The following is a 14,687-nucleotide window of genomic DNA, read 5'->3' on the forward strand; positions in this document are numbered from 1 at the left end:
GCCCAGGGTCAGGGGCTCGACTGCCTTGGGCAGAGAGCACTGAAATGGGAGTGAAGGTGGCTGGGTTGGAGGCAGACTCACTGGGCAGGGGGGGCTCGATCTGGGGTTTTCCCTCATTTGTTCACCAGTGAGGGTCGGGGCCTGGGGGTCCCCACATCCCTTTACGTTTAGATGGTCCTGATGTCTGCCTCAGCTTGGGGGGTCAGTGGACCTCTTTAATAAAATCCAGCTCCTTCAAGGAGGCTCTGAGCTTATTCATGTGCATGCTTGGAATAGGCACCCGAGGAGACGTATTGCAGATACAAGTGGGGTCTCCGGAGTTACGGGTGCCAGTTCTGTCTGGGTGATTTCGTACAAGGGCCTTAACTTTTTTGATTCTGTTTGCCAACCTGTAAAATGGGAATAAATCATACTAACCACCTTTTGGGGTTACTGTGGATACTAAGTGACTTGCTTGATATACCCAGCCAATGAATTGTAAGCCATTATGAGCAGTGGACCCCTCCTCTTAACCTTTAGTCTGGAGAAGTGGCAGGATTAGCACTGGGGGAGGAGAGGAGGCAGAGGGAAGCCTTGTTTCTCCCACTGCTTCTCTGGGCAACTTTGTACTTGCCCCTCCCCCCAACCTGGGGCCTCAGTTTCTCTCTGGCTACTTAATGCAAGAGTCAGACTCCAGGGGCCCCTGGGTGGCTCAGTCGGTTAAGCGTCTGATTCTTGATTTTGGTTCATGTCATGCTCTCAGGGTCATGATATCGAGCCCTGCGTCGGACTCTGCACTGGGCCTAGAGCCTGCTTGAGGTTCTCTCTCTCCCTCACTCTCTCTCTGCCCCTCCCCTGCTCTCTCTCTTGCATGCTCTCTGTCTCTTTAAAAAAAAAAAAAAGAGTTCCGCTCCACTATTCTCAAAGCCCCTTCTACCCTGGCCTGACCCTCCCCCACAGATCTGCCGTCGTCAGGTGGACAGAATGCCATCTCGGCTCGTCCAGCTCCAGGTAGATGGAGCCCTGGAAAGACTACCAGGCAAGGGTGGGGAAACCCGAAGCCCAGAACCTTCTTTAGTGTTGCCCCACGGGACCCCCCGGCTTTCCGACAGGTCCGCATCTTAAAGTGCTAAGGGATCAGTGGCACCTAGCAGACAGCTTTGCAAACGGCAACTCATTATTTCCGCAAAAACCTCTAAAACCCGTGGTCTCTAGAGAAATCACTCACAGCGTGGAAGGCAGTGACAGCAACAGGTTTGTCTCCAGGCCGCCAGACCCGCGTGGGCTATTTGGTTCTCATTCCCCAAGAACAGTCCCCGCCTGCCTCTTTTACCTGCACTGGCTCCTACTTCTGCAGATATTTCTTCATGATGCTCTCAACATCCTCGTCTTTCCTCCCTGCCCCCGGCTCTCTGCTCTCGGGGGATGTTCGCTCGCCACCGTCACCGTCCAGCCGCGGGATTCTTGGTCGGCTCTTGATGCTGTCGGCGCTTTTGAAGGACACGATGGAGCTGGAGGAGGAGGACGAGTCAGAGAGGTGAGCGGGGTCCTCCTTGGACTCCGGACTCTTTTTCAAAATGGTCTGGATCCCTGAGAGGAAGGTCCGGTCGGCCTCCTCTGTCTCAAAGTGGATGCGCGGATGCCGCGGACTGTCCTGACCCTCTTTGGCCGCTCTGGCCAAGGACACAGGAGCCTCGGGCTTCCGGATGGCTGGGAGGAAGTCATCGAAATCCACTTTGGTCTTGCGTTTGTAGTTGAGGCTTGGGACCTTCCAGGTGAACGGATCACTGTCCAGAGGTTCCCCCATGAGGTGGGCGAATTGGCGGTTCTGGAAGACGAGAGGCTCCTTCCCGAGGTCTGGACAGCCCGTCTCGTCCAGTGAGGACTCCAGACAGCGCCTCCGCGGGCGCAGCGTGGGTGACAAGACCAGGTCCCTGGATGTGCTTGGGGAGCTCAGTGTTCTCCCCGAGCTCTGCCCTGATTCAAAGAGGGAATCGCAGGAGCTGAACCTGGTCTTCGGCTTCTTGGGCAGCAGCGTGGTACCCTCTGTGCTGGGGGAAGAGATGCATTTCAGGCTGGTGGACCGCAGGAGCCCGGCCGACGTCCCGGAGGCGCCCTCCTTTTCCAGGGCCGATTGTGCCCCAAACCCCAGCGAGAGGTCTCCCTCGTCACTGCCCGCCCTGGACCTCCGCAGCGTGGATGCCCCGGTGGTCTGGTAAATGGGTAGAGTGGGCCAGTCCTCCAGGCTCAGCGTGGAGCCCTGTCCCTTCTGAGCTCTCTTCCTCCGGAGACCTTCCACGAACTCCGACAGGGCCGCCGAGGGGCTGGGCAGCTTTTCCCTGGACCCTGGGGACGAGTCTGGACTCCGAGAAGCCGGGGAGGAAGACCGTGCTCCCAGTCTCTCCGTGGGCTGCTTCTGCCCGCCACACTCATCACCGTCCCCCAAGTGGTAGTACTTCTGTCGCCGGAGGGAGAGGGGTGAAACAGACTTGTCCCCCGAGGTCTGGCTCCGCATGGTCCGGGGTCTGCTCAGGGCCGACGCCGGCTGGGACCTCTCTGCATCCCTGGTCTCCTCGTTGATCCTGTGCCAAGAAGACAAGTGCGGTCAGTAGAAACCACGCAATTCATACAGTCTGTGTGGTTGGTACGAGGGCACTATGCACAGGCACTAATATGAGTTTTCTTTGGACGTGCCGTCCCTAACCGCGCTCTCAAATGAACCGAATGACTTCAAGTGTAAACTGAAGCCACGCAAATGATTTCTTGCTGCTTTCTGAGATGTAGTTTCTGCCTCTAATTAAACCCAGCTAACTACGTGTGAGTAGATTAAAATGGCAGCGAGGACAGTGGCTTAGATTTATGAGGCATCCTGTCTGACATGATAGGACCCACCACCCCAGGGCCCGCTGTGACATAAGTCGTTTGCTCCTTGGAGACTTCGAGGGGGTCCTGTGGTGGTTGGGGGGGGTATTTATTTATTGACTTAGGGCCAAGCCCAGAGGAAGGTCCCACCAAGCAGGGCTTTTGAGAATCAATGACCCAAATATGTCTCAGTGGGATGTTCCATGACACCCCTCAATTGTTTTACGGGGTGGAGGTAAGAAAAACACCCCCCCCGCCCCCCGCCAGAAGAGAAAGGCTTTCATAAAAGAGACATGAAACTGAGTCTATACACGAGAGGACAGACGGTTTCTATTCCGGGACTACACCAGGCTTGGCTTTGATGCAGAGGCATTTTCACAACAGGCGGAGCCAAAAACACTCCCCCTCTGAAAAATGGGAACCTCGCAGCGAGACGAAATTATAGACTATAAAATAAAGGGCATCTTTACAGGAGAGAGACCAGAGTCCCCTCAGCCATTCCTGTAATAAATAAAATCTATTTGCCCTCTCCCTAAGAGAAACGACCCCCTTCTCACCCACGGCAAAGTCAACATTTATGAAAAAGCGAAAGGGGTAGGGATGTCGGAGCTTTGGCACAGCAGACAGGGCCGGGGGCTGGGGCCTGAGGGCGGCCACGGGCCATGTATATGCAGGTCTCTAGTCATTATTCTGCTTCTCTATAGACGGCTTCTCCGGTTGTGACAATAGGATCCAGCCCCCTGCACACTGGGGCGGGGGTGGGGAGGGTTGGGATTCGGGTACAAGATGCTGAAGAGGGTTTCTTGCTCACTGCTGTGTGGTATCACCATTTCCGCTCCCAATCACACAGGATGGTTTAGAAGGAAATGAGCTGACCACAATGTCCCAAAGGGCTCTTGGATCTGGGAGGGAAGCGAAACCGAAGGTCCCCCCGAGGAGATACCCAGAGGGCGGAGGAGGGTACAGACAGGGCAAGGGGATCAAGATCTTTTCTAGGGAATTATATTCTGCCTTCCTGAGCTCCTGAGGCCAAAGCTTTAACCATCCTATCTGTCTCTCTCTCTTGGGGTTGGCAAGAGCCTCCCGAGACCGCAGGTCTGTGGTTGGTCTCCATGGCAATGATTCCATGAGTGATGGGCACAGGGCTGGCTGTGTTCATCTCCTTATTCCCTTGGTCAGCTGGGTGGAGGGTCAAGGTCATGGTTGGGGGGGTGTGGTGGGGAGGCCACGGGGTTGAGGTGGTGTGGGTAAGCTATCTCCATCACCAACTCTCCCCCCACCCTCAGTCCTTCTCTTGCGGGATCAGGCTCCCTACTCCCTTCCCAGCCTCCTGCCTTGAGTCCCCCTCTTGTGGTCCAGCCACACCAGTCTCCTGGTGCCAAGCCCTTCCCAGCATCCGGTCTGAAAGGGAGGCACCCCGTCATGATATGACACGTGGGGAAGTCACAGGAAGGAACACAGAGCTGGCCCTGGCTCCTCAAATAAGAGCAGCAAGATGCACAATTAATAACCAGGAACTAGAGACTGCGCATCATTAACAAGTAACAGTTAATGGTGATCACAATTTCTCCCAGAATCTCTGAGTTTCAAGCCTAACCCACCTCTAGACTCAATGAAAGCCTCAGTTCAAGCTCCAGGAGGGATGAGCGGATGAATGAATGAACAGGTGACCTTGTGGCTCATGGTGCCCGAGAAAGCTTGGTTCCCGCCCCCCCCCCTCCAATCCCACTGTGCTAAGACAGAAGCCACACAATTTCCCTGGAGCAGCTGCCTCCTTTCCCATTTCTTGGCTGTCACCTTCCATCTGTGTCACCGCTGGACACGGGCTGGAGGGCCCCTGTTGTGGGGACCTGAAGGTGTGCTGTCAGTATCATCGGGGTGGAGTCCCCTCCCTGAGCAAGCCGCAGGACGGCATTCTCACTGTTTTCTTTATCTTTGCTTTTTTAAAATAAACAGCTCTGGGAGCTGCCGGGGGCAGTGGGCTGCCGCAAGAGCCCGACAAAAGTCATTTCCGTCCTGCCTTGGCCCTGAAGGGAGGTGGGCGTGATGAATGTGTCTGGGGAGCTCAGCCTCAACCGTCGTCTGCCATGTGGGGATGGCAGCGTCGGGAGCACCTGCTGCTGAGTCTCCCGGGATGTTGCTATCCTGCTCATCCCAGCTCCCACCCGGAGGGCTGGCTGTGGATGCCGGGACAGGGCATGGGGGCAGGGAGGGGACAGAAGTTAGAAGGAGGGGAAGAGGAGGAGGAAGGAGGCAGGAGAATGGGGGAGGAGGAGGGAGAAGAGGAGGAGAAGGAAAGGGAGGAGGGGGAGAGGAGGAGGAAGGAGGCAGGAGAAAGGGGGAGGAGGAGGGGAAGAGGAGGAGGAAAAAGGCAGGAGAAAGGGGGAGGAGGAGGGAGAAGAGGAGGAGGAACGGGAGGAGGGGGGAGGGAGAGGAAGGAGGGAAAGGCAGACGGAGAGGTGGCGGGGAAGCCCCACTGCCCCCAGCCCTGCTGTCTGGACCGCACAGGCTGTCACCCCTGCACACTCTGACTTGGCACTGAGCCCAGCACAGAGCAGCTGCTCAGTAAATGTAGTTGAACTGAATCAAGTCTACCTTGGAAACAGAGTCTACGAGGAAGAGGTCCTAGAAGAACGGGAGACGGGGAGGAGGGGCAGAGGGAAGCGGGAAGAAGAAGAAGCCGACGAGCTAGCACCTGCAGTCAGGAGAGATGGGGGTCCGGAGAGGAGGGGGAAAGAGCTCGACTGATGGAGAGGGGAAGGAAGAGGGTGTCTGAGGGCAAAGACAGGGGAGGGGGGACGTGGGAGGGGCGCAGGCTGGCAGTGGAAGATCTGCCCTTTTCTTCTTTGACCAAGTGGGATGGGCTGGGGGCATGGCAAGCCGTCAGCGGCCTAGGGCTGGGGGTCTGGAGGCCCCAGGCTGTGAGAGCTGGTGCCCGGGACACAGGGTACAGGCTCACTGGGCCCAAGTCCCGGGGACCCCAGCTCCACCAGACTGGCCAGATCGGACCGCCTTCCCCAAGACCCACCAGGTGCAGTGCCTTCCATAAGGGGTGCAAACCAAAACGTCCCAGCGCAGTGGCTCAGGCCCCAGCCGGGCGGTCCCTGGGCTCGGCCCCAAGGGCCTGGTGTTCTGGGGGTGGGGTGGGCTGGGTCCCGCCTTCTTGGAGTTGCCTGGTGCGTTCAGAGCCTCAGCTGGTAGGCTTGAAGCAGGAACACAAGCCAAGCTGTGCAGACTCCTGGGGCGCTGAATGGATGAGGAGGAGGAGGAGGAAGAGGGGGATGTAGGCAGGTGACATGGGGAAGGGATGGGAGGGACAGCAGGAGAGAAAGAAGTGGTGGCTGGGTCTACCGTTCAGAAATCCACCCACATCTCTGCGATGCCGGCCTCTAGTTCCCATCTGCATTACCAAAGTACAAAGCCCCTTGCATCCACTCCTTTCCGGGTGGAGACTGCAGAATTGAACATGAATGCAGACGCCCTCGCACAGGCTTCAGGGAGAGGGTCCCCGTTCTGCCTTTTGAGGCAGGACGATCCTCTCCATGTCTGACCCGGCTTGGGGCATTTCGAACCAGCCTGCTGTCATCATCCAGGGGCCCGGGAAGACTCATTTTTTGCCCGTAGAGGACAGCTGGGCACAGATGAAACCCTCTTCCATCAGCATCACATGATGGATGGATGGCAGATAATCAAGACGTCGCTGTGCCTGCCTCCCACAACCTTGGCCAGGGCGAGGGATAACGGATGGGATGCTCTGCAAGTGGCTGGGACACAGGTGTGGACAAGTGCTAGGCGGGGATACCGTGCTTCTCTAAGGAGAGACTCCAGGAGCATCTTGGGAACTTCTGCTGTCTAGCCTTTAGTCTATCCAAAAAAGACTAGATTTCAAGCATCCCTGCCGTCAGGAGCCAGCGGGCCTCCCTGCGCATCTAGCCACGACAGTGCTGGGTGGGTCCCCTAACTGGGTAGTCAAGCGTCACTGGCACAGCTACCTCTGGTTGGGCACCCCCTGTGTGCCAGGTCCTGTGCTGGGTGCCATGCACACGAGGGAGACCAAGCTGATGGATGGGCCAGCTGCCCTCATGGAGCGGACGGTCACGTTCATTCACAGTCTTTACCTGTAACATAGGTATTTACCTGGACATAGGAATCATGACCTCCAAGCATGGCAAGGTGGGGTGACCTCCACAAGCATACAGAGGTTACAGTGACAGAGGTGGGGTTGCAATCCCAGGATAGCTGACCCCACTGCCCGCAGCACCGTCCTCTTAAACTTCCTCTGAGCCCTGCAATGTCCACATAGCATTTGTCACCGGCAGCTTACTCTGCTTCTGCCACTCACCAGCCACATGGTTTTGGGGACAGTCCCCTAACTGAGCCTCAGTGTCCCCAGCTGTGAAACGGGGGACACCAGGTCAACTTTGCAACGTTGTGGAGACAAGAGCACCGAACAGCCGCTCCACAAACATGTGCCGAATGAATGAATGAAGTGTCAATGCCGCAGCACCTAGTAGGTACTCAACGAGTGTGTGCCGATGAATGCATGAAGCGGCAATGACTGGCGCGTCGCAGGTTTATTAAGTGAACCGAGGAAGAAGAAAATATCCATGAAAGTGCTCTAAGTACTGGTGGCTTAACCTCATGAAGGTCTATTAGGGATATCAAGATAGGAAATACAGAAGATCCAGAAGTACTGGAATTTCTACTTTCTAACCTCCAAGGCTAAGAAAATGGGCTTCAGAGGAAGACAGACACGTCCAGGTTCAAATCCTGGCTGTCTTCTGTCCCAGCCAGGTTTCTTGTAGAACCGGAGATGACTCAACTGTAGGACTGGGAACCACAGCGCCCTATCTCACAGGGATCTGTGCGGAATCAGAGAGGACATAGGCCATAGGGATAGTCAGTTCCCAGAAGTGTTGCCCGGGGCCACCTCCACCTGCCCCCAGCACTCCATGAAGGCAAAGGGCGGTGCCCTTCAACGTGCACGTATTACTTATTCATTTCAAAACGTCGCTACTAGTAAATGTATGTTTGGAAATCTTGGGCGCCTGGGTGGCTCAGTCGGTTAAGTGTATGACTTCGGCTCAGGTCATGATCTCATGGTTCGTGAGTTCGAGCCCCGTGTCGGGCTCTGCGCTGACAGCTCAGAGCCCGGAGCCTACTTGGGATTCTGTCTCCCTCTCTCTCTGCCCCTCCCCTCCTTACACCTTGTCTCGCTCTCTTTCTCTCAAAAATAAATAAAAAATTTTTTTTAATTAAAAAAAAATTCTTAATGCTTGTTCATTTTCCTTTAATGGCCCTTTCCATCAGGATTAGAGAAGGCCCCAGACTGAGGGCAGATGTTCAAGAATAAGCAGTTGCTCTATATGATCCTGTTCTGAGTAGAAAAGGACAAGGATATTGAAGTGGTCTGTTGGGCCACATTATTATGAGCCAGCTGCTGAGACCCGTGTCTCCAGCGCGAACCACGCCTCTTCCCCTGCCAGGATGTCCGTGAACGTGGCTCCACTGTTTCACCACATGAATAGATGCTTCACGGATGTCGGGCGAAGAATGAAAAATGCACCTGTATGTGCCCGCAATTTGAACGCGTGATCTCGTCAGGATCAGAATTATCGCCCCATCTTGCAGATAAGGAACCTGAGTCTCACTGATGAGAAGCCATTCGCCCAAGGTCGCGCGGCAAAGTGGCTGGGCCTGATTGTGAACCCCGGTTGGCCAGATCTGAAACTCATCCCTTTTTTCCTTCTGTGACATCACATGCCCTCCAGGCAGAAAGCCGAGTGGAAAACTCAACCGGTAGAGCCCATAGCTGCATGTATATATTTTTCCAATTCCACTGGCACAAAATGAACGAAAAAAGTGAGGCCCGAGACAAGGAGAGACATGGGATTCACCGGCATCAGACGCAATCACGCGGCAAAAATAATTCCTGGGTCTGAGTCTGGGCAGAGCCGGGACCAACAGGAGCCACAGGAAACTCAAGGCAGACTTAATGACACCATGAATCGTCCCCCAAGATATGCTGTCGCCCCCATTCTTCATCCACACCCTGAAATTAAAGAGGAAATTAAAAATGTATAGATGTTCTAATACTGGCGAGGCCTGGGACGGGAAACCAGATGTCTTTTTTAGATGACCTGTAGGTTTTGTGACCACGTCCAACACGACAATGGATAACCTGTAATAAAAGCTGACACGGTGCCCACCAACTGTGCGTGATGGGATAGGAACGTGAGACATTTATTAAGCCCCTACAGTGTGCCGCTGAATTCTGCATAATAATGGCTGCTGTATCTTGTGTTTTTAGGCTTCACGGGTGTTACTTGATTTCATCTTCATGACGGCCCTCTGTTATAATCCACTGCTGTCACCTTCCTGTGTCACAAAGGAAGGATGAGTAATTTGTCACGTAATAAATCAGAGAACACGGAGGCAAGCCAACTCCGGGACCCATGCCTCCTAACTGCTCTGTTCTCCTTTATCGTCCTATTGTACAGACAAGGAAACCGAGGCTCAGAGAGGCGCATGGGCTTGCTGAGGAAATAGCAGGTTCTCATCTCTGTCTGACTGTATACAATGCTAGGCGGAGCTCATGGCAGCTGATGGCGTGCTGTCTTCCCCTCCTGCAGAGCACACGGCAGAGTGGAGGCTGGATAAGCCCATGAGAAGGGCCAGCAGGGCAAAAGTTCCAGGTAAATTGAGCCTCAGACTAAGAGCAGCGAGAGGTTGGCAAAGGAGAGAGGTGTTGGAGCCTGCATGCATGGCCTTTCTGGAGGATGTGGGTGGGGTTGAGTGAGGCTTCTGGAAGCGGGGTAGGGTTTGGGTGGTGATGGTAAGAAAGAGACGCCATGCAGCAGGAGGAGATTCCCGTCCCCCCACCCCCCAACTGCCACTTGTGAGCTTATTCAATCTGCAAAACCCTTGACAAGTGAGGGCTCCTCATCTAAATCTCAAGGCAAGGAAACCAACCAAGGCTTAGAAAGGCCATCCATCTAAGGCAAGGAAACCAACCAAGGCTTAGAAGGGCCATCCATCTGCAAGGCTCAAAGCAAGGAGGGAGCCATGGGAGGGGAGAACCAAAGAGGCGTGTTCAGCTGCAGTGAGCTTCGTTCTTCCTGGCCTGATGGTACCATGACTCAAGTCAGATTAAAGACTCTGTTAATATCTTATATTTCTTATAATATAATGGATGCTAGGAGGCCAAGATAACTCTCAAGGCTTCCTTGCTGTTCCCTCCGATCTTAAGTGGGTGCTGAGTCCTTGAGGCTTTGCCAAAACCAATCCAGCGACCCACCCTCAGCAGATACCTGTCTGCATACCTTTGGGGCATCTGCAGATTTTGCCTTGGCCTCACCCATACATTCTAGTGGTTACTACGTACAAGGACTACAATTAACAGTTTTTGAACACACTTGCCCATCAGAATCATCCCTGGAACTCTATACAAAAAAAAAAAAAAAAAAAAAAGAAAGAAAATTATTTCAGCACAATGGGGGAGTAGTGAGGGGACCATTCCAGTTTCAAAGGGGATAAAGGCTAAAAACCAAGATGTGAATAAGAGGGGAAACTGTGTGTGGGCAGAGGAGATATTTGGGTACTCTCTGTACCTCCTGCTTAATTTTTCTATATCCTTCTGAAACTTCCCCCTCAAATAAATTCTACCAATTTTTTTTGTTTTAAAGAGAGATTAGGGGTGCCTGGGTGGCTCAGTTGGTTGAACATCCAACTTCAGCTCAGGTCATGATCTCACAGTTCGTGGGTTCGAACCCTGCGTTGGGCTGTGTGCCGACAGCTTAGAGCCTGGAGCCTGCTTCGGATTCTGTGTCTCCCTCTCTCTCTGTCCCTCCCCCGCTCATGCTCTGTCTCTCTCTGTCTCTCAAAACCGAGTAAATGTTAAAAAAATTAAAAAAAAATAGAGAGAGATTAAAGAAACAAAACCACCAAATACAATGAACAGCGATACAGACAATTTTAGGATATTGGGGGTAATATGGATGTTTGGATCTTGGATGACCTTATGGATTTGTTAATTTTCCTAAGTACAAGAGTGCTATAATAGTTGGGAAATGTCCTTCCTCTGAGGAGGAAGATGGGAAACTATTTTAAGAAGAACCATCCTGATGTTTTCCACTTACTTGCACATTGTTCAGCATCAAAAAAAAAATGTGTTTAGATACAGACAGAGGTAGCAAAGGAGGTGAAGGCAGAAATGAAGCTGATATACAAAACTCCAGTCATTGTCAAATTAAGGCTACTAGAGTGGATGGTGCCTAGGTACTTCTGCAGTAGAAAAGTATTAAGAAGACGAAAGAAGGTGATTTGGAAGAACCATTGCTCTATATTACCAAAAAAACCAAAAATAAAAACAAAACAAAAAAACCCAGCAAACATTTTTACTCATCCTTCAATGTTGAGCCCAAGGTTAGCCTCCTCCAGAAAGCCTTCCCCCACCTCCCAGGCTGGGAGAGGTGCCTCTTTGGGCTCTCATAACCCTTGTGCACCCTGCCTCCATCACTCCGTACTGCAATTGCTTGTTGACTTACTTATAACTCCCAACAAGACTGCTATGAACTAGATCGAATTTTTCTTCTATGAATCCTGGGTATCTCAAGAGCATCTGAAGGCAAGTTCACGGAATGGAAAGAATGAAGAAACGGAGGAGGAGAGGGAAAGAGGGGAATGTGGAAACGTAGATAGAATGAACAAAAGGGCTCCTCTCGTTGATGAATTCAGACCCCGGCAGTGCTGCTTCTCAGCCAGCCAATCCCACTGCTCTGAGCTTAAGGAGAATAGATTCAAAGCCAATATCTGGTACACAGGCTGGAGGGCATGCTTCAGGTCTAATCCCAAGCCAAAAGCCTGGTTTCACTGCTACGGATTCTTGTCAACTTCTGGAATATCAGAATAGAAAGAGCTTGAGCACCTCATCCTACACCTGGAACACCAGAGAAGGGAAGAGAACATCTCAGCTCATAGTCTGACGGGACAGTGGAAGATCTGGGTCTATACTTCTTGATCTTCTGATACAATTTCCACAGTGTTTTGAAAGGACAAACTGGATATGTAAAGGCATTAAAATCTCTAATTGGATTGGAGATTCAACTTGGGTCCAACACACTTTAATACATGTTCAGTGCCTTCCTTCACTTTTCGTAGACATTGCCGCAGCGAAACATGGTGCAAAGGCAATAGCCACACACACAAAAAAAAATCTTAGACGTATTCATAAAAGTACCCAGTTCCTCATGAAAACACAGTTTTAAGTGAGTGGAAATTATTCAACCAGCCAGCCAGCCAGCCAGCCAGCCCTCCTTACATCCATCCAGTAACAATACATCCTTTACTGAATCCATGATCCCTCGCAGTACAGAATCTTAAAGTCTAAAAGGGAAAGTCGATTCACCGCGTTATGACTGGAAGGAAATACGAGTGAACCTTCACATCGTCTTAGGCATGGAAACTAAAGAAGAAATGTTTACTGAGCAAAGGGAGTAGAAAAGCTAGCTCAGCATTCAATTTCCAGATATGATAGATGAGCTTGTATCAGAGAAGATCTGCGCTTAGAAAAACTAGAAAAGCTAAGTTTAAATTTACAGGCATCGGAGGGCACCGAAGCCACCAAGACTTAAAGGATTAAGTTCTGGAAAGAGGAAAGAATGTTGAGGTGAGCCCAGCTCTGTGGCACTTTTCCCCTAGAAAATTGCTGATCTTGAGGAAGAAGAACTAATCTCAGGAACACACAGTCAGATATCAAGACATACATATAAAGCTACATTAATTAAGGCAATGATAAATCAGCTCAAAGATAGACAAGTAGAAACATGGAATAGAATGGGGTCTAGAATATATATAAAATCAGTTGCTTTAATAGAAGATGATACAGTTTTAAAATGTGGAAAATATGATTTCTTTTCAAACACACACGCAAGACTAATTGCATATTTACATGGCTATGAATCTTAACCCTTACCTCACAACATAAATATCAATTCCTGATGAATTGCATATCTAGATATAAAAGTTATATCAATACAGCATTTACTGGAAAACACAGAGAGATATTTTCATAAATTGGGAATAGGCAAATAACTCCTCGATGGGATATATAAAGCACCAACCATAAAGGGAAAATATTCTGAATTCAGTTATATTATAATGAATAACTTCTGTTTGTCAAAATAAACCACAGGAGAGTGAAAAAGGCATCCTACCAAATGGAGTAGATCCTCTTACTCAAGAAAGGACTTACATGTAGGGGCGCCTGGGTGGTTCAGTCGGTTAAGCCTCCGACTTCGGCTCAGGTCAGGATCTCATGGTTTGTGAGTTTGAGCCCCACGTGGGGCTCTGTGCTGACAGCTCAGAGCCTGGAGGCTGCTTTGGATTCTGTGTCTCCCTCTCTCTATTCCCCTCCCCTGCTCACTCGCCTGTGTGCTCTCTCTCTCTCTTTCAAAACCAAATAAACTTTAAAAACATAAGGAAAAAAGAAAGGACTTACATGTAGAATATAGTTAAGACTCCTACAAATCAATAATGAAGAAACAACCCAAAAGAAAAACCATAATGAGAAAAAGACTTCATCAGACATTTCACCAAAGAGGATATCCCAGAGAACAGATGAGCACATGAAGAGGCTCATTTATCAGGAATGTACAAGTTAAAACCAAAAAACATGGCCCTAACTCATATCCACCAGGATAGCTAACATTAAAAAAATGACAGGACCAAGTGTTAGCAACAATGCAGAGCAAATGGAACCCCCGTTTCCTGCTGGTGGGAAGGTAAATTGTTTCCCCTGTCTTGACAACAATTACTAAAGTTGAAAATACACCTCTCAGCAATTTTACTCCTGGGTATACACCCAACAGAAATCTCAATCCATGCGACAAAAGATCTGTACAAGATTGCTCACAGTAGTGCTATTCATAACAGTGTTAAACGAGAAACAACCTGAATGTCTATTATCAGAATGAATAAATCATTATTACATATTTCTACAATGGAATATTATAGACTAGGGTTTCTCAGTGGTGGCATAATTGACGTTTTAGACCAGATAGTTCTTCGTGGCCAGTCCTGTGCATCATAGGATGTTCAGAGGCATCCTGGGCTCTACAGTAACACCCCTCTCTGCTAGGACGACCAAAAATGTCTCCAGACATGATCAACTATCTCTTGGCAGAGAGGGGGTTGCATAACTGCCCCCAGTTGAGAACCGCAGTTCTGGACTAGAGAGCAAAGAAAACAAAGCAGAACAACATGTTGTTACGTAACAACAGTATGAAGGAAACTCAAAAACGTAATATTAAGAGAAAGAAGCCAGAGGCCAAAGAGCACTTACTACTGGATGCTTTCTTTCATATTGAGTTCAAAACCTATCTAATTTATAGTGTTAGAAGTCAGGGTGGTAGTTACCTGTGAGGAAGGAGGAGGTCATGACTGGAACAGACCCAAGAAGGGTTGTAGGGGCACCTGGGACGATCTGGTTTTGATTTGGGTTGTCATGACACAGGTAGGACCAATTCTGGAAAATTTCATACAGATGCACTTTCCTGGTTGTATATATCGACAGTGGGTCTACTTCACGGACATAGAGCCCAACGGGAGAGCCACAGATTCCAAAAGAATGTTCTGAACCATCACCGATGAATCCCAGTGTTTTTACACAAACCTGCAGCTAAATTAGATGAGCCTCAAAATTCCCGAAAGGTCCATAGATCCACCATTCAAGACCTGGAGTTTTAGATAGAAAATAGCCGCCCCCCCCACCCCCGCCTTCTCATGGAAACCTGTCCAAGAATCCTGTTGGCTCCAAGGATGAATCCTGGGCAGAGCCGGACTTCTGG

At 50.7% G+C, this 14,687-nt stretch overlaps 1 protein-coding gene across 1 annotated transcript in view; it reads right to left on the bottom strand.

Annotated features, from left to right (window-relative positions):
- Positions 1 to 1,324: 1,324 nt before the first annotated feature.
- Positions 1,325 to 14,687, bottom strand: part of MYO18B (myosin XVIIIB) — a 240,288-nt gene continuing 226,925 nt past the window's right edge. The window contains exon 42 of the mRNA XM_047088398.1: positions 1,325 to 2,561. Within this exon, the coding sequence (XP_046944354.1) occupies positions 1,325 to 2,561 (1,237 nt within the window). The remainder of the gene's footprint in view (positions 2,562 to 14,687) is intronic.

Source organism: Lynx rufus, unplaced genomic scaffold (assembly GCF_022079265.1).
Source record: "Lynx rufus isolate CCGP_SWC_20201006 ecotype Redwood Valley unplaced genomic scaffold, mLynRuf1.p SCAF_24, whole genome shotgun sequence".
Taxonomy (NCBI): Eukaryota; Metazoa; Chordata; class Mammalia; order Carnivora; family Felidae; genus Lynx; species Lynx rufus.